Below are 19,641 nucleotides of genomic sequence, written 5' to 3'. Positions count from 1 at the left end.
GGACTGTGTCTGCCCCTTCAAGTAAGTGTACATAGCCCATTTACGTCGCTACACATATATTATCAGAGCATGTTTGTTAACATGTTCACCACAAGTACATGTGGTTAAAGCGAACTTGATTCCTTGCAAAAGGTTTCTATTTGGTGTTTGAACATCTTAACACCTGTTTTATTGCCAGAAAGAGTAAAACGTATTGTTATTTTTTCAGAAACAGAATAAACATAAAACGATGGTTCTGAATATTTAGGGGAAGTGGGGGGAAGGTGGGGGGAGGTGGGGGATGTGGGAGGGAAGTGGGGGTGGGCTTGAAGTCGACTCTACAATATCCGCGTAAAGAATCGATTCCCATGCGTTCGCGCACGACCGAATCGGGAATCGATTCTTCAAATTTTCAAGAACAAATTCCGCGTGCGAGCGGTCACTCGACCCTGTCGTCCTGAGGCAGCTCATCTCCTCCGTGTGGCTGGTACGTGTCCGTGTTCATGGTGGTGCTCAACAGCACTTGCCCCAACAGTCTGTTGAGGCTGTTTGCGGCGAGGGAGGTGGGCGTCTTTGTTGATGGTGTGGCAGTGTCACGGCTGGATGATTTATAACCCTTGCGAATTGTTGCAAGCGCAGACGTCGTTTGTGGAACGGGTTTAATACATTTAATGCTTGTCGTAGTCTTCCGTTTTGTGAGCGTTTTGGGTTCATCCACGCGTCGGCGTTTTTGCAATAGTTGTGTTTTAAAGTTTTCGAGTTAATGCTCCAATTGACGTGGATTTGCGAGTGCATCGTCCGTGGCTTGAGGTAAGAATTCAGTACCGATTTCCGTCTTCACTGGCATCAACACCATCGTCACTGCCACCACAGTTACAGGTGTATAGTCGTTACAGCAGACATGGTCTAAACATAATATATGGTTTTGGGTCAGATCGCGTTATTTATAAATGTGTCGTAACCCTCCACCACCCAACACGGCCAAACAGTAAAAAATGTGTCACGTTTTTCAAAGGACAAAATAATTAACTTCTTTAGCCCACCGGTGTGCTGAAGAGAGAATCAACAGCATTTTTAAATTTGAGTAGTACAACGTTTCACTGATAATTACAATCAGCTTCATCGGGCAAGAATGCACACCGGTGGGCTAAAGAAGTGAATTATTTTGTCCTTTGAAAAACGTGACACATTTTTTACTGTTTGGCCGTGTCGGGTGGTGGTAAATAACGCGATCTGAACCAAAAACCTATATTATGAATAATATTGGTCGCGAAAGCCTACGTGTTAAAATGGTCTAAACAACCAACATCATCGTCATCATAACAGCATCACATGAAATTCAGCATCACTGATTTATTGGCGTCATTGTCACTTACATTATCATCACTAGCATTGTCATCGATGTGTGTGTTATGAAGAAGGTGCATTGCCTGAAACGTCACCTTTTTTGTACCAGGTAAGGTCCGCTGAACTATACAAGTATCGCTATTTTTCCGAAGCGACCTGGTCACGAAATAATATCTCGACGAAGTGGCTTATCATTTGGACATATATCTATAGCAGCCGCATACTCTAAACCAGTGGTTCTTCACATGGGGTGTGAGACATGGCCACATTTGTTCAGAAGTAAATTATCGAAACAAATTAAGCACGGGCACGTAAGTACAAGGAGGTCTCATAGTGTAAATGCTTACCCGAGCTCTCAATACTCTGATAGTGCGCTGTTTTTGAGTTGTACGCCTTTTGGCGTCATCTGGTCCAACACCAATGGAGACTAGGCTCTAAGAAAAGCTGTCTCGGGTGTGGACCAATCAACTTCAAGGACAGTGCATATCATTACCATTATCAGAGTTGTTTCTTTTTGTTTGCATTTTGACTGCTCGTCTTGTGGTTATTGCAAACATGATGCCTTGTATAAAGGTGTCAGTTTTGTACTAGTTTAAAGGGTAAAAAGCTACTACTATATTTTGCCACTGGTAAAGGAGGTCTCATAGTACAACAACTTTGTTTCATGAAACCTGTGTACTTAGTAACATTCTACATTTTTCCAATGATTGATAATCAAAGTGGGTGCAAGGCTGCAGTGAATAACCACTGCTCTAAACGCACGTTTCGATTACAAATGTGGAAGGAAAAACAGATAAATTAGAAACTCCAAATATACAGGTCGTCATGCAACTGCGACTGGATCGTGAGCAATGACAATGGGTGTGGAAAGCCTTCATCCAGTAGGGGATTGACGAAGGCCGATGATGGTATATACAATATTGTGATGTATTTATAGTGGGCAGTAATAGAATGTGTTGAGATGTGGTATGTTATGTTGTATCGTTGTTTGTATTGTATCGTATAAAGGACCAAGTAATGTTTCAAATGTCCGTCATGACTCCGACAGATGTGGCCTACTATTTTTCAAATAATGCCACAGGCTTTTTTTAATGACCATCGTGAAGGAGACGGTGTGTGTTCGTGGATAGTACAACTGCAGTATTAACCAGGGCGTCCGGGAGGCTCGAACTTTGAACCTCTGCTACAAACGGCAAATGCACTTCTGCTGGGCCATGTCACTGCCCCGTGTTGTATTGTGTTATATCATTGTGTTATATTGCACATTATTGCATTGTTGTGTAGAGGTGATTCATAATGGCCGGCTTGGTGCTGTTCACATCCTCATGGGTCGTGGGGTTCCTCGTCATCATCGGTCTCGTCCTGTTCGTCACACGGAGAAAACGGTGAGTGAGGCTCACCATTCTTCACCACTGCTTACCACACTGATCCGCTCATCACCACTTCTCAATCGCAACACCTTATTGCTCCTCACAGTTACCACTCCACACCAATAAAACACTCGCGATGCTTTTCCATTACACACTCGGCACTCTTCAACACTACACACCCGCCACCCTTTACCATTATACACTAACCAAACCACACCACGACATTTTGTATTAAACCTCATCACACCATTGCACACCTTGCTACACCTAAAAAAATCATAGCATACCTAACCACTGTTCACCTCAGCACTACACATTTCCACCCCATTACACACCTCATTATTACACATTCCACCAAACTAATCAAACTAATAAGTACCATGGCCTAATCTTCTTCTATATATATGAAGAGCAGTCGGAGACTGGTTTAAGCACTTTTTTATTTCTCCAACTCGTTCCAAAACCAACCCCGAACACGGGTCTCACAGCCCCTTTTAACCCCTCCATCTCCGCCCTCGCTCCCAATACACATACACGTCTGGCACGCCTGGTCATTGTCCTTTAACCCCTGACCCCTGTCCAGCGCATTCCCGTGCGTGTGATTGGTGCGTGTTATAGTGAGAGCGGAGATTTCGTGTCTGCGTGGTGCGTGTGTGTGAGGGTGGCTCGCAGATCCCTTATCCCTTTCCCTTATATCTATAAAAGTCAAAAATTGTCTGTTTGTGGGTTTGTGTGTGGCTTTGTGTGTGTTCGCGCGCTTGCGGACGATTTCGCTCTCCAACTGTGGGGTATACGTTAAATAAAAATAGCCAGGTACCATGCCGTAAGCCCTGCCGTGAGCAAGCGCTATTCCTTTTTCACATCCGTCAACTTTAAATTAGTTTAATTTGCGATTTAGTGAGATTTTTGCATGCTATCTCTTTATATTTTTTATTTATGACGCGTGCACGCGCCTTTGGTGGGGGGGACGGCCCATGCATACACTAAACGCTCAGGTAAATTCTTGACTGTGTGATGTCCCCCCCACCCTGATGCGCGCAGTTACTACTATACAGTTGGTAGATGCTACCTCATTCCCTGGCCTTGCTCTGTTCCCCCCAATCAATACCCACATGCCCCCCCCACCTCAATGCCCCTCCACATTCCAACCCATCAATGCCGTTTGTGCCCCCCACCCCCAGGCGCCCAGGAGAGCCTCCTCTTGATAAAGGCCTCATCCCATGGCTGGGCCACGCCATCGAGTTCCGGAGAAATGTGTACGCCTTCCTGCGGCGCATGCAGCGCAAGCACGGAGACACCTTCACGGTCAGCAGCAGCAGTGGGGACAGTGGGAACAAATAAACGTGGTACAAATAAACGGGATATATGATGGGAAGCAGAATATCTCGCACAATAACAAAATAGGGCAGATCAACATGCACGTGCATTGTAGTGAGTGCTGTATTATAATGCAATTTACACAAACAGGGAGTTTAATGTCGCAAGAAGACTTGCAGATCTCCTCAGGCATCTTATTTGTGAAGAGGATGTCCTAGGAAGACCAGGACAGGTGACAACCGTAGTGGGGGTAAGTAACTTCTACGCAAACTCTCCTATGCCTAGGTTACAAAACCAAAAAGTACAAACTTCATTTTTTAAAATGTGGGGGCCGCTAATTTTGACATTTTGGTTTTAAGATTAGTTTAGTTATTACCTTTTCTTTCCAGTCAATTCGATGCCTCTAACTTGCACATCTGATTCATGTATCCCTCTCTCAGTATAATTCCAAGCATGCACCTCCTCTCCCGTGATTTTCTGTAGCCCTTTTGTTTAACTTTTTTTGTATGTCAAATGTGGTTGTTTTATTTCTTAAGCACATTGGTTATTTTCATTAAGTTTAGTTTTTCAAAAGAATTGCAACTTACTCTTGTCCACCTCTTTATTTCATCCATTTAATCCCGGTCAGCCTTCACATAAAGCCTGATGTATATTCCAGTTGTGTTCCTCCAACACAAATCTTCATTTGTTTGTTGAACTCTACTTGTTTTTTACATACTTATCTTGAGCCCCACATTGCAGCCTTCTTTTTAAATTGTGTTGCCCCTCACACCAACATGGCATGACCAAGTGTGGACTCAAATTCTGACAGTGAATAACTAAATAAGATCCAGACTAAAACCTGAATAGAATTACACAGGTTGTCTTCAACTAGACTAAGACTATGACTAATATAAAATGTACTCTTTGGTTTTTTCGGTAAAGTCACGTAGGTAAAAAATAAAATGAATTAAATCACGACGTTTCGGAGGAAACACAAGCTTCCGTTTTCAGAGGCACCGTCACAGCAAAACGATTGTATCAAGTGACGGTGCCTCCTGAAGACGGAAGCTTGTGTTGCCTCCGAAACGTCGTGACTCAATTTATTTATATTTTATTTTTTACCTACGTGACTTTACCGAAAAAAACAAAGAATATGGACCCTTGCCGTCACGAAAACTTCAAATCTAGAATATAAAATGTGCTGAATAAATTCATCCTACTGTGTACGTGTGTGCACTTGAAATTGTGCGTGCCAATCATGTGCGTCTGTGCTTGGCACAAGCACCATGGTGATGTCACCGCCACTTAGAGGCCAATGGACAGCGGTTGTTTTTTGTTGTAACTTAGTGGATAGCACATATCACTGCAAACTCAGTGAAGATTGTTTTATTTCAAATCATGGCCAACATCAGTGGTAAATATGGGCCTCCCCTAGGTCAACTCAGCTATAATTTCACAGCTGTGCGGTGTGTAAACATCAGCAATGGTTCAACAAAAGGCAGCCAGGCACGGCGCTGGCCACATCACCACCTTGCGCACCCTGATGTCCTCCGCCAACCTCCTGTTCTTTGGATTCAAGGATGATAGACAATCGTCGGCTGTTCTTCGAAGTCTGCATGTGGCTTCATTGATACATTCGGGAGACACAGCACTTGTCACTTAATGCAGAGCCACGTGGGTAGTCGGGCTGATCGAGATCGACGCTATCTTCGTTCCTGGTGCTACATCTCCTACTGTGCAACGAGATTCTTTTCAAATTTTCGGACGCCCTTTTTAATGGCGTGGTGCCACACACTACTCGCTAACAGCACTCGCTTCAGCAGCCTGCGTAGGCAATACGCTGGATCTTTTCATTGTCTCTTTGTGTCTCCCCTGCACCGCCGCAGGTGTGCTTGGGCGGGAAGTACATCACGTTCATGCTGGACCCACACGAGATGGCGGCCGTGGCGCGCGAAGCACGCACCGCGCTTGACTTCAAAAAGTTTGCACGCCAGCTCGTCTTGATCGTCTTTGGCGTAAACTACAAGGTCGAGTTCCATAAGGCCACCAGCGCCATCAACGTTAGGTGCGGCACCTCAAGCTACAGCTCACACCAAAGCTCACTCGTGATCCTTTTAACTCTGGCGCAGGGTGGCGCAGTGGTAACACAAGCTTGTGTTGCACTATTGAGTGTGGTGCATGATCCAGTCACCTCAGGCAATCAAACCAGGGCACCTAGGTATGTACGCTGACCTGCCAGCAAGCCTCCGACACTTCACCGTGGCCTCAAGGTGCAACCAGCCTGGCTCATGCACCATGGTGATGTCTCTGCCACTTTGTGGCGAATGGCGGTTGTTGGTGTGCTCTTGCGTGTGCTCATGTGGGGAGCTGTAGTGTAGTGGGTAGTCCACTGACCTGGCTTTACTTGCCACTCACGGCCAACATCCGTGACGAATATCTGTTGGAGCCCTCCCCGGGGTCGACTTAGTCATAAATTAGTCCTTGGTATGGTATGTAAGCAGCACTAGGGAGACAAGGTCAACCAAGTTATGGGATGATGAAACACTCCCTTGCTCCAACAGCTGCACGGGGGACCGTTGTGTGCTCACATGTGTCACGTGTGCATGGTCGCGTGTGCGTGTCGCCTCGCAGCCACTTGCAGGGCGACGGGCTGGTCGCCATGACAGACGCCATGATGTCCCAGCTGCACCTGCTCATGGGGCCAGGCTCATTCAATGAAGGAAACGGTCGTGGGGGATGCGGAGGGCACGGGGATGCGAAGTGGCATGAATCCGGTCTCTTTAACTTCTGCTATGACATCGTGTTCAGGTATGCTACACTGAGTTCTGCTCCTCTTCTTATGCTCCGCTCTTGGTATTTTCCATCTGTTGTTTTCATTGTGATTTTTCGACATCGTTATCATTGCCATCGTCATCATTGTGGTTATCATCGTTATTGAGTAATGCCTGTCCATGCTGTACGTAGAGCCGGCTACCTGGCTGTATTTGGCCAGGAACCGGGCGGGCCAGCTGTGCAGACCACACGCTCCCTGGAGGTGTTCAAGGAGTTCCGCAAGTACGATCAGCTGTTCCCCGCCATCGCCACTTCCACGCTCTGGCCCGGTATGACACAATGTTCATGATATGTCTCTCAAGTATCTTTTATAACTGCAGTGCCCGGAGAACACCCACAGGCCTACAGAGATTTTATAAATTGTCACGAATGTGAGGTCAGCATTCGACTAAACAAATTAAATATTTTGTCCCGTTTGTGTTATCTGTCATGCATGTTTTGTCTCATGTGGCCCATTGTCATAACTGTAACTGCCCAGCAAGCTACTCATCTGTTCACCAACCCAGTTACTCAACCAACCCGCTCACCTACCCACTCACCCGCTCACCTACCCACTCACCCGCTCAATTACCTGCTTACCCACATGATTACCCATTTACGCATCCGCTCTCCCACACCCTTACCCACTCACTCCCCCACATGCTCACCTGCTCATCCACTTACTCACCCACTGGCTCACTCACCCACCCACATAACTGCTTGACCGTCCTCTTGTTCCCCAGCTCACTTGTCCCTCCGTTGTGTGTTTTTTAAAACACCCCCTCACCTCTATCTCTCCCTCCCCCCTCCCTACACATCCCCACCCCTCCCCCCAATTCCCTCCTCGGCTCAGCCCAGCGGAAGGAAGCAGACCGACTCAAGTCGTGGTTCTGGGGGCATTTGACGGCGTCATTGCTGCGTGTGCGTGAGCACGTCAGCCCCTGGATCTTGGCCCGCGACGAAACGCTTGCCGATTTGCAGGCCGACAACGAGACCCGCGATCGCACCTTGTTAATGATGCTCTGGGTCTCTCAGGTAAGGCCCCTGAATTAGCCCTGCAGCAGAGCCTTGTGTGGGGGGGGGGGTGTTGATGTACAAAACTCACAACACTGTTCATGTTTAAACAGGCTTTTGAAAATTGTTAAACACTAAAAGGAATGAGTAACGATGCGATTTGCTTTTGTCTATAATTATAACAAGCAAACTGCATCTCCCTTGGATGTGGGCTTCCGTACATCCCAGACAGCCAGCCAGCAAAACTTGTTATCTTGTATAGAGCCCTCTCTCCACCTTCCTCTTGCATTCCTCTGTACTATGTATCCCAGTTCATCTCTATTTCTCGATTTGTTATGTTCTCAATTCCTGTCCCTTTTTAAATCCTTTATATTAAGTTTGCATGCTTGCTTGCTTGCTTGCGTGCTTGCTTGCTTGCTTACGACCGTGCAAATCTTTCGGTCGTTTTTTAACCCACTTTCCGTGATCCAATCGAGCTGACATTTTCCACACAGACTCGTTGTGCCAGTCAATTAATGTTCGTGAAAAAAAATTCCCAAAATGTTCACATTTTAGGCAAAAAAAAATTATTTTACATATATTCAAATAGAACTCATTCATGGCTTTGGCTGAACATCACAGTGTAAGAGCCCAGAGCGTAACCCCTCCACAGGCCGTGGCGGAGTAGCGCAGTTGGTAGCGCCCTCACTTCCCATGCCAAAGGTCGCGGGATCGATCCCCACGTCCTCCACAGCCGAATATAGTTTTAAATCCTTTATTAAATCCTTTATATTAAGTTCGCTTGCTTGCTTAGGATCGTGCAAATCTTTCGGTCGTTTTTTAACCCACTTCCCGTGATCCAATCGGGCTGACATTTTGCACACAGACTCGTTGTGCGTGACAATTAATTTTCGTAAAAAATTTTTTTTCCAAAATTTTACACTGTTAAGGGAAATTTTTTTAAATATTTAATTACCAATTGTTTAATGCTGCCAGAGGACGAGAGGACTCGCCGCCCCGATGCCACGCATATAAAGGATTTATAGTGAAAAACTTTGTTTTTACGGGTTTACTTGTTCTCCCTCTCCCTCCCTCTATATTCCTCTCTTCCACTGTATCTTCCCTACCCCTATCTCTTTGGTTATCTCACTCTCATTATTCCAACTTCTCCCTTGCCCATCTCAATCTCTCTTGCCTCTCCCGAATCCTCTCACTGTTTGTCATCTTCCCTCGCCCTCCTTTTTATTTTCTGCTCTCTTTTACCTCTCCGTTTCACACCCTTTCACTCTCTCCCTACCCCTCTCCTCTCCGTTCCTCTCCATCTCATCCTCCCTCCTCTATCACCCTTCCTCACCTCCTGCTATCTCTCTCCTCTATCGCATGTGGGAGATATACGGCCAGGCTGAAGGGTGGAAGGATGGGGGGGGGAGAGCCATGATATCAGCGCAACGCACAAACCCGACTCAACACTGTGGGATCATCACGCAGATCTGCATGATGATGTCACCTCTGCACATGCGCGCTTGCTTGTGTGCCAGGAATCCAGCCAGAAAAAAACTTTTCTCTAATACAAACGGTGTGAAAGAAGTTCAATATACGTACGCCAATTTGGCTAATTTTGCTTAAAGTGCCGACATACCCATAACTACACCTGCGAAGTACGCATTGGTTTAATACGTTTTTACTTGACTATAAGAATTTACCTTGGCAAGTCAGGAGGTGGCGCCCTTAATACGCACGGTGAGCGATGGAATTTGATGAAATTGTTTGATCGACCAACCTGGCCTCCAAAGTGCAGGCGGGCAGCAAAGCGACCACAGGCTGAAATGTCCCCCATGTGACCAGGGTAACACGGGCCCCGCGTCGTTCTGGACGCTGGCGTATCTGATGAGGCACACGGACGCCATGGCGGCAGTGCGCGCCGAGGTGCAGCAGCTGCTGGAGGCGACGGGGCAGAGCGACGGCGCGGAGACGCGAGTGATCTCGCTGACGCGCGACGCGCTCGTCAACACGCCCATGCTGGGTGTGTACGCACGTGCCCACTCACCTGATCACTCGCTTACTCGGCCACCTGCCCACCCACTCGCCTATCCGCTTAATCTAATACTCACAGAGATCACCACCCCCCTGTATAGCCTTTAACAAACTTTTCGGGCAAGTGCGATTGGCGAACAACTATGAAGGCCGACAGAGTATACGAGGAGGTGGGTGGCAAGCATCACGACTGTCCACCTTTGTTACCGCAATGCTGACGTTTACACACTGCATCAGGTACTCATTTTAGACTGAGTCGATAGAGGGGAGGACAAGAACCGGTTCAGATATTTATCACCAATGTTTGCCGCGAGCGGGAATCAAACTCGGTTCGCCGGGTTCATAGCACAGTGCGCCAACTACTGCTCAAACGCTCCCCACAATCACCTGCTCACGCACCCGTAATGTGCATGCCGCATCAGTGCGACTTGGCATCATGACTCTTCCTTACCCCTCGCCCCTCTTCCCCATGCAGACAGCGTAATTGAGGAGGTGCTTCGCCTACGCTCGGCTCCCATTCTCATACGTGCCGTGCGCCATGACAAGACGCTGCAGGTTCCAGGCGCCAGCGGGCCAGGCCCCAAGCTCCGCGCCGGTGATCGTGTCGCCATGTTCCCTCACCTGAGCCCCCACATGGACCCTGAGATCCACGTGGATCCCGAGGTGGGGGAGACTGCTGTCTGTGCGTGTCTGTCGATGACGCCCGGGCATGTGCTCTGGTCTCCTCCCACACCAAGAAAAATACTCGTTGAGATGGAATGACCAATTAGGTGGCAGTACAGCGAGTAATCATAGTAACAATATTGTAGTTATACTGTGTTGGGAGGTTTTTTCTGGTTTTCTCCAGACTCCTCCCACACACAAAAACTAAACAAGTAATTTACTAAACAATTCCAAGCAGGATTGTGATATTCTTGTGACTCAGTGCATCCTTCATTTTGAAAAACGAGCACCCGATTAGGCCATCCTCTTGTTCCGCTCCGCCCCATGGCAACTGCCTTGCAGCTCACCTGCTCATCTGTGACGCGTTGTCTCATTCCGCCGTCGGCAGGAATTTAAGTTCGATCGCTTCCTGAACGAAGACGGCTCCAAGAAGACGGACTTCTTCAAGTCTGGGCGCAAGCTCCGGTACCCCACAATGCCCTGGGGTGCCGGTGTGTCCATCTGTCCTGGGAGATTCTTCGCCACCAACGAGATCAAACAGTGAGTTCCCCTTTTGTGATGAGTGCCGGATTAACGCAGGGTCCTGAGGGGATGCAGCCCGGGCCAAGATTTATGTTACTCCTACAATCTCTAGCTTTAAGTGGGGGGGGTCATCGTGCTTGTGCTCATGCGTCAATGTGCATGTGTCAATGTGCGTGTGTGCGTGGCTCTGCTCAGGTTCATTGTGCTGATACTGATCCACTACGACATCGAGTTCTGCGACCCCGCCACTAAAGTGCCAGACATCAACGCGTCGCGATTCGCATTTGGCGTCATGCACCCAACGCATGAAATTTGCTTTCGTTACCGCCCGCGCTTCTGAACAGCGGTCGACACTACCCTCCTTGCCCGGTCTCTTAACCCTGCCCTGCTGCTCCTTCTCCCTCTCCTGTGAAGTTGCAGTTTGTATCTCCGACATCTCTCAAATTAGACGATGAAGGCTGTTTCAGTCGCTTGAAACTGTTCGTCCATCTTTGATTGTTAACCTGTTTGGTTAAACTCTTGTCCATTCTCCCACCTGTTAATCTGTCAGTACATCTGTCAGTGCATCTCTCTCTTGGTTCGTCTGTTTATCTCTGTCTATATTTCTGCCCATCTGACTACATGTCCGTTTCTGTGCTGCATGGCTGTCTCTCCACCTGTTTGTCCAACTATCTGTCGGCCTGCCGTTTGTCCATCCACCTGTTTATCTTATCTCCATTTTCATGTATCTGCCCACATGTGTATGTATTCATCTATCCTTTCATTAGTCTGTCATTATCATAAATCTTACTGACTGCTTTAATTGAATTCTGTGAAGGTCAGCGACGTAAATATGGGTGCTGCAACCCAGATAGAATTGCAACATTATCTGATTTCGTGCCTTGTGTTAAATACGTCTTTGGCATGGAAAGTAAAGTGTTGTTTATTCGATTAAACGTTGTTTTGAAAAAAAATACAAAGGGTGGATGAATTAATTGCAGTATATGCATCCTGCAAACAACATATCCTACTCTCGAAAAGAATAAAATATTCATAAATTCAAGTGTACACGTATTTTATAACTTATATAAAGATTTACGGTTATATCTAGTTTAGAAATAGCATTGTCACCCATGCACATTGCATCTCACAATCGCTATGTAACAAACAAGCTGGAAGACAGCAACCAGGTGGTGAGCCGGCGCTTTCAACAATTGCCCAAGCTCCGCAATCCTCTATATTTTAAGATGTTTTGAGCCAATTAATGAGTGCAGAATGCACGTGGGAAGAAAATGGAGCCAACCAGAGAAAGCTGACGTGTGCGAGGGAGCAACACTATATACCACCTCCTGGCAAGGCATGGTACCCATGGGAAATGAGTAACAATAATTGTACGATCTACAAACTCTTACCTCCACAGTGCTGGATTATGGGTGTGCCCCACCACTAAAGATGCATAGAATGAGTTTTAGGTTAAAGTAACCTACACTTGACATTACATCCAATCAGTGACAAATTATGCGACTGAACTAAAAACTACACATAAATTACTGTACAGAACCAAATTCCAGAGTAACAATTCCTTCAGCTTTTATATGTTTAGTTTTTATTTTAAAGCTAAGCCACTTCAGTTTCCCAGATATTTTTTGGTTATTTTTCCTATCTAATCTCCACTTCAGCTGCCACGTGGGCTGGGTGACCTTGGAAAGGGTCATGGCCACATGACAACAGACTGCGCCATGGACGTTCAAGGTTTTACAAGAGGCAACCGGGTAAAGGTTGGGGGCAGGGTGCACAGATGGAGGTTACAGGGTGGATGGCATGAGGTTGCAATGAAGATTTTTGGTTGAAGTTGACCATTTAACAAAAAAAAAAACATTCCTGCGGAGGGAGCTGGTAGGAACGTTGGGTTGCTCGGTCAATGGCCAGGGTCAACGGCGGCGTGGTGTATTCCGCAAATATGCCGGACTGTGAGGGCGGGCACAAGCTGGCGTGAGTAGGTTAAACGTTCAGTTTTATAAGGGCACCACGGGGTGACCAGCCCCTCCCCACCCAGCCCCACTCCTCCCACCCCCCACCCAGCCCCACCCTCCCCACCCAGCCCCGCCCCACCCAGCCCCTCCCCACCCAGCCACTCCCTGCACGACGGACACAATAATCCCCTGTGGGCTGGTGTAACCAGGAGGTTCCTACCAGGATAAGCTTGGACTTATTGCGCGGTTGAAAGTGACGTTTGCGGTGATGGATTTGTCATCCAAGGCAACCGACTATAGAAAACTGTCCGATAAAGAACCGGTTTTTCAACCAGTACAGAACCTTTCTAGATTTGAAGTTTTCGTGACTGCAAGGATCCATACTCTTTGATTCTTTCGGTAAAGTCACGTAGGTTTAATTTACTTTTATTTATTTTTATTTTATTCTTTTTTCATCTACGTGACTTTACCGAAAGAACCAAAGATTACAGTACAGAACCCTCATTGCGCGTGATGAAGAACCGTCGTCTGATACAGAACCCTAATTTCACGTCACTTGTCTCATCCAATGCAGAGGCCTTTTCTCGTGTGATACAGAGTCCTTGTCTCACCCAATACAGAACCCTCATCTGATCCAATACAGAGCCCTTGACCAGGGACAATTCGCACATAAAAACTGCGGAACATTTCAATTGGGCAGCAATATTCGTAAGAGCCAAAAGTGTTCTTCTCTGTCGTGAAAACCCCGCAGGTTAATTGCAGCCAGTTCAGGATGAGGCCACCACTCCCGCTATGCCAGCCAATCGGCTGCCAGGAAAGTTACCCTGATGCAACATGGGCGCAGAGACGTCATCGCTATGGCCTGTGGCTGAGCTCAGTTGTATATTTACGTGATTAATGGGTTTGTCAAACTCTTGGGTCTTTCGGTCAAGTCACGTAAATAAAGAATAATCGATCACGTTTCAATCGCAACACAAGCAATCGTCTAGGTTGACCGAAACACCCAAGAGTGCGAATTCCTGCAGTCACGAAAGCTTTAAATCAATATTTAATGGGTTTGTCTTTTAATTAATGCGAATATGAATTTGCGTGAATGTATTTGTACGTGTGAGATAGTGCGGTAGTGTAGCGGTTAGCTCACGGCCAACACCAGTGACGATTATCTGAACTCGTCCAGGGCCTCCCCTAGGTCGACTGTTAAATAAAAGAGTAATTTTAAAATTACATTTTTCCAAAAAAATATTTTTTCCCAAAAAAAAATTATCTGAACCAAAAAATGTTGGCATTTCCATTCCACCCCCCATCGTGGCTTAGCGTCCGCTCCGTTTTCGTCAAGAATCAATTCCAAAGCATCTCGTCGGGTGAATGGTGAATAGAATCTTCTGGAATAAACCGGTGAGAGGGCATTTACGACCGCCCGTCTATCTGTGGGCACCCCCCGCACCCACCACTCTCTGTGCAGCAGACATTTGTTTGCGCGTGTGGTCTCTGTGTGTGTGTTTGTTTTAGGGTTCAGCTTCATGGCATTTGTCGCGGCCAAATGGGAGAACACCAGATGCTTTGTTCCGAACAGCCCTGGGGTTTAAAAGTTTTGCTATGCAAATTGTTAAAAGCGTAGCCGTATTTGTGCAACGGGTCAAATAAATGCCGCACCAGTGGGTTCGTAATCGTCTTTTCTTTCGTGAACGTTTGATTCGTCCACGTGCAGGTGCTTTGCAGTAGCTGTGCACGTTTTAAAGTTTGGGTTATTGCTCCTATTGACGTGGATTTGCGAGTGAAGCTGTCGTGACTTAAGGTGAAGAATTCAGTACCGATGATAATCTTCACTGACATTGTGACCACCATCGTCACTGACACCACAGTCACCACAGCAGACGTTGTCTTAACAGCCAACATGATCATCGCATATTCCTTTTACTGGACATGTGTGAAATAAGTAATATTTTAAAATACTTTTTTTTTTAAACACGCTTTAATGAAATGTACCGTACGAGTAATGGCAGAACTCCACGACTCCAGGAAGTGGCCCTGAAGCTTGCCATAACGTAAGGTGCCGTCGTGATTTACAGTGTAATGGGTTCCGGAGACACTTGTATAGGTAACTTCTTTATTACAATACAACACTCCAACAGTCCTGATACTCTGTTACAGCCTAGGTACACAGCCTAGGTACACAGCCTAGATACACTACTCTGGCTACTCTCTGGGGTCCTCCGGCTACAATTACCCTAGGGGAGGCTAATCTGACCCGACCCAGCCAAGGTGCTTGTCTGGACTCTGGCTTCCTCGGAACTCGCCCTTACAAGGACGTAGAGCCGGGAGTCCCAGAGTCCCACCACTGGCCCTCACAGCGTCCCGGCCCTTACAAGGACAAGCGGGACGAGGGGGTCCAGGCTCCTACTCTGGCTGGTCTTGGGTCTTGAGCTACAACTGGCCCCAATCGGCCAGGGAGCTGCCTTTTTATGCCTCGTCCCCAACGAGGGTTTGGGTTGTGTGCGCCCCCAGATATCACACAGAGCACACACAGCCCCCCCGTTGGTGGCGCCAAGGGGCTTAACTGGCTGGGGTGCCTGGGATCCTAGCGCCTGGCGCCAAGGCTTATCTGCCTAGGATCCCAGAGCCCCCAGCAGCCCCTCCCCTCTTATGGCACTACAACAGCAATGTCAGTTGAGCGTGGACAATTAGACCCAAGCCGAAACATATAACATATAAAAAGATTATTTAAAAATATATATTTTTTAATGACAGAATATAGTATTGTCACCAGTATGATATACGTATACCAAGTTTGCAGTTGATACCACATTGGTAAGTGGGTTAAAATTGAGTTACAAGATATGAAGATACAACAACAGACACAGTTGAGGATACAACAGTGAGTTTATCAAAAGCGTGTAAAAGAATGTTTTAAAATATATGTTTTTGATTTAATTTTTATGATATAATATAGTATTGTCATCAAAATGACGTAAGTATACCAAGTTTGCAGTCGATAGCACATTGGGAAGTGGGTTAAAATTGAGTTACAAGATTTTTTGAGGATACGACAACAGACTGAGTGAGTTAAATAAAAGCGTGTATAGAGCTCTATAGCTCATCGGATTCCTCCAGTATGAATATATATATTCTGATATTCACCATCACTGATATAACGGTATCATTGTCACCAACATTATCCTCACTAGCATTGCCATCAATGTGTTATGAAAGGCCATTGCCTGAAACGTCACCTATTTGTTTCAAGTCGTGATGCAGCTGCTACCTGGGTTACTACATCGCGGAATCGTGAGCAATGGCAAGGGCTTAGGAAGGCATTCATCCAGCAGGGGATTGACCAGGATGATGATGTACAATCTTGTGGTGTATCGAGTTATAAGTGGGCAGTAATCAGAATCTTTATCGAGACTGTGAGAATTCGATGAGCTATGAAGCTCATTTTCACAGATGTCCAGTCGGGGTGGGTCAGAAAGTTACAACAACAACAACAAGACAAACATCGATAGGATTGCAAAGTATAGGAAAGCTAAGCAAGTGACTAAATAAAAACAAAGTATGTAAGTACAAATTGCATAACGGATTGTGTTGATATGTATATTATGTTGTGCTGGAAGTGTTATATCGTTGATTGTGTAATAAAATACTTCGTCAGGCACTGCTGGTCTCTGTTTGTCTTTTATTTAGGTTCTTTCTCCGCACCTCGCTGGTCTCCTCCGCAGACCAGCGTCGTCTCGCGCGCGCCCCGCACGCGCTCCCCCGTCAGCTCCTCCACTCTTCCTCACACCCCGCTGGTCCTGATTAGGGACCAGCATCTACTCTCGCGTGCCACGCACGCTCCTCCGTTAGCTCCTCCACTCCCGCACTTCAGACACCGCTGGCCGACGGCGTGCTGAGGTCCTTCGGCCACGTGGCCGATGGCGCGGATCTCCTCTCACCACCCAACGTGGCTCAGCCTCTTAACTTCCCCAACTGCCCCGATCTCTTCCGGGCACCCACTTATATCCATTCCCCCCACGTGACCCTGACTTCTTCCGGATCGTCAGATCCGGCCTTCCCATACTACCCTGCTAGCTCCACCCCCATTCACCTTGCCTCCCATTGGAGCCGAGGTGAACGGTGGCCCCTCCCACACGCCCCGCAGACCAGGCTCCGCCCCCCAATACCCCGGGCCGTGTGATTGGGCCAGAGCCCAGCAACAGCCCGATTTACGCTCGCATTACAATTACATCAAGCAGTTGCCACCAAGTGTAGGTGGTTACACAGTTGTGATGATTATTAACATATGTATGTCAAATGGTACATGTACTCTCAGGAGCAGCCATCACATTTTATAATTTTTTGCGAAAAGCAATACACACGACATTCAAAACTTCGTCTTATCTGACACAGAACCCCGCTTTGATCCAATACAGAACTCTCATTACACAGAAACAATGACAAATTGTTTTAAAAGGGAGGATGACTTTTTTATCGTTCATAAAACCATTGACTCGATGGTAGATACCAGCTTTTTGTTGTTTTTGTTTTTTGTTTGTCGCGGTTGCACCCGATTCAAGAGCCAAACGGCTCACAGGGCTATACCAAATAAATGAAACTGAAAAAATGAAAACTGAAGCTTGAAAATATTTGGGACTTGAAGGTCTGGCTTCTATCTACGACCCCTTGATACCTTGGAATGAGATTGTAGTGCACCAGGCTACCACCGAACGACACCTCAAGGGTGGAATCTGCTACACGATTGCTCAGGTGTAAAGCACTTGTGGTAGTGTTGGAGGGACAGAACTATCGCACCGATAGAGTTAGATCAGCTGTTAAGAGTACCGGTATCCCTAAATTTATGAACGTTCGATTTACAACATTTCACGTTAACGCAATTGACAAATTATGGACACCTTTCGACGAACGACATCGAATTTCCGCGTTAACGAAATCTCACTCCGGCACGCGCCGTGATCATCATCAAACTAGAAGCACCCGGGAGGCTGCGTCCACCATCCATGACGGCGTCACGGTATCCCTGCAGTGCAACGGTAACGCAGCCATTTCACCTTACAAGCCATTCCAACGTGCAGATCTCTTGGCGAGTTGCCTTAAAAGGCGAATTGTGTTTGTTTTTAATTAATTATTATTATTCAATCGTTTTAATACCGTATTTATGTTCATTGGTATAGTATTACTTGCATTGGCAAGTCATTTATAAACATAATTGTATGTTAAAATGTGACGGTGCTCGTTCCGAGCCTGGAGGGACGGCATTGTTCATAATTCTGTTGCGGCTATGTTTACCGGCGAATTCCGGTTGCTGAGCATTTGCATGGATTAGGTGCACAGTAGAATGGCATCGGAAGGATTTTGGCCAACTTCAGCAGCAGGCCATAATGCCAAACAGTGTCAGAGGCAGCAGAGAGTTGAATAATTCCTGTGCCAGTTTTCTGTTGACTCGAAACCATCGTTTATGGGTGTGGGGAGCGATCTTTTCACAGCAAATATGGTCAGTTCAAAAAACAGCTTGTTGGGGAGACAGTTTGGGGTCAATAATCGGGGGGGAAAGTCAAGCAAGCATATGGTAAATTCCATCAGCCTGGAGGTGGAGGACAACATTAGATATTCGTTTGTGGCTGGAAGGCAAGTCCTGCGACTTTCCAGGTTTCAGAATGGCGATGACTTTGGCTTCCATTGTTTCGGGACTTTCCCTGTCCTGTGCATGGCGATGAAGGGGTTTACAAGCCATTGTTGGCCATATAGACCCAGGTTCTGTAGGAACTTGGCTCATAGACCATCATATCCCGGTGCCTTGTTAGACTTTGCGGCCCTAAGGGCCCCTTCCACTTCGGCGACAGTGCATGGTCTTGTTATATCTGTAGCTTGCGGTAGTTAATTGAAGGTGCTGGTAAGTTGTTTCCGGACAGCTTTCTTGGTATGCTTGTCCATCGGTGCCTTTTGAGCAGGACGCAACAGACATTTCTGTGGGTTTTGGTGGTCTCTGCTCTGTTGGTTTTGAGGCACCTAGGTTAGCAACAACTATAATTTACATTGCGGTGATTGATGCCAGATGATTGCGTCAGGAGTACTTTAGCTTATCACTGCGATGCAAACTAAGATTCGCCGACAAAGCAACAGAGATAAGAGTTAGCAATGCCCCTATCTCTCCCAGCGACGTTGGGGGTGGGGCTAGGGGCGTAGTAAGGCAGCTTCAGGGAGTGAACATTTCTCCATCTGTAGGCACCTCTACCTGCGGCAGAGATTGCGCCCGTGCGTCTGATGTGCGGCTGTGTGGCAGTGTCGCGGCTCAATTGGAGAACGTCAGATGATTTGATCCAACGGAATAATATCGTAGCAGTAGGTTTGTAGATATTGATGGGTTTATGTCCATCCACGTGTAGGCGTTTTGCACACGTGAGTATGCGGTGTATGTTTTAGAGATATTACTCTTATTAAAGTGGCTCTGCGAGTGAATCGGTCAGTGCCGGATTCAGATAGTGCGGGGCCTGTCGCATATGTTATATTAAAACACTATTTTTTTACTTACAGAATAAAGTAATTGTATTTTTTCATTTGCTATACAGCCAGATAATACACAAATCGCTATCCGTAAACACCCAGTCGTTCATAAAAGTTGAAGACGGTATAGTACTATAGTAACAGAGCAAGTGCAGAATCACAGAACCGAAATT

General features: G+C 46.7%; 1 protein-coding gene across 2 annotated transcripts; it reads left to right on the top strand.

Annotated features, from left to right (window-relative positions):
- Nucleotides 1-384: 384 nt before the first annotated feature.
- On the top strand, nt 385-12,060 carry LOC144731295 (7-alpha-hydroxycholest-4-en-3-one 12-alpha-hydroxylase-like). 2 transcript variants are annotated; one of them, XM_078612351.1, is made up of 11 exons: nt 385-466; nt 2,611-2,711; nt 3,878-4,001; nt 5,882-6,060; nt 6,627-6,803; nt 6,960-7,096; nt 7,660-7,841; nt 9,645-9,822; nt 10,309-10,496; nt 10,885-11,036; nt 11,214-12,060. In XM_078612351.1, exons 2-11 carry the CDS (start codon nt 2,623-2,625, stop codon nt 11,356-11,358), a joined length of 1,551 nt encoding a protein of 516 aa, XP_078468477.1. In that variant the 5' UTR covers nt 385-466; nt 2,611-2,622; the 3' UTR covers nt 11,359-12,060. The 2 variants fall into 2 exon arrangements, with proteins under 2 accessions (XP_078468477.1, XP_078468482.1); XM_078612356.1 differs by lacking the exon at nt 385-466 and adding an exon at nt 577-789.
- The last annotated feature ends 7,581 nt before the right edge of the window (nt 12,061-19,641 follow it).

The sequence above is a fragment of the Lampetra planeri genome, chromosome 2, assembly GCF_965212315.1.
Source record: "Lampetra planeri chromosome 2, kcLamPlan1.2.h2, whole genome shotgun sequence".
NCBI classification, from domain to species: Eukaryota; Metazoa; Chordata; class Hyperoartia; order Petromyzontiformes; family Petromyzontidae; genus Lampetra; species Lampetra planeri.
This window is presented reverse-complemented; position numbering and strand designations above follow the sequence as displayed.

Excerpts from the sequence above, each read along its gene's own strand:
- LOC144731295 (XM_078612351.1), top strand. The coding sequence starts at position 2,623 with ATGGCCGGCTTGGTGCTGTTCACATCCTCATGGGTCGTGGGGTTCCTC. Across the intron at positions 2,712-3,877 it reads TTCGTCACACGGAGAAAACG|GCGCCCAGGAGAGCCTCCTC; the intron begins GTGAGTGAGGCT and ends CCCCACCCCCAG. Across the intron at positions 7,842-9,644 it reads TGATGCTCTGGGTCTCTCAG|GGTAACACGGGCCCCGCGTC; the intron begins GTAAGGCCCCTG and ends CCATGTGACCAG.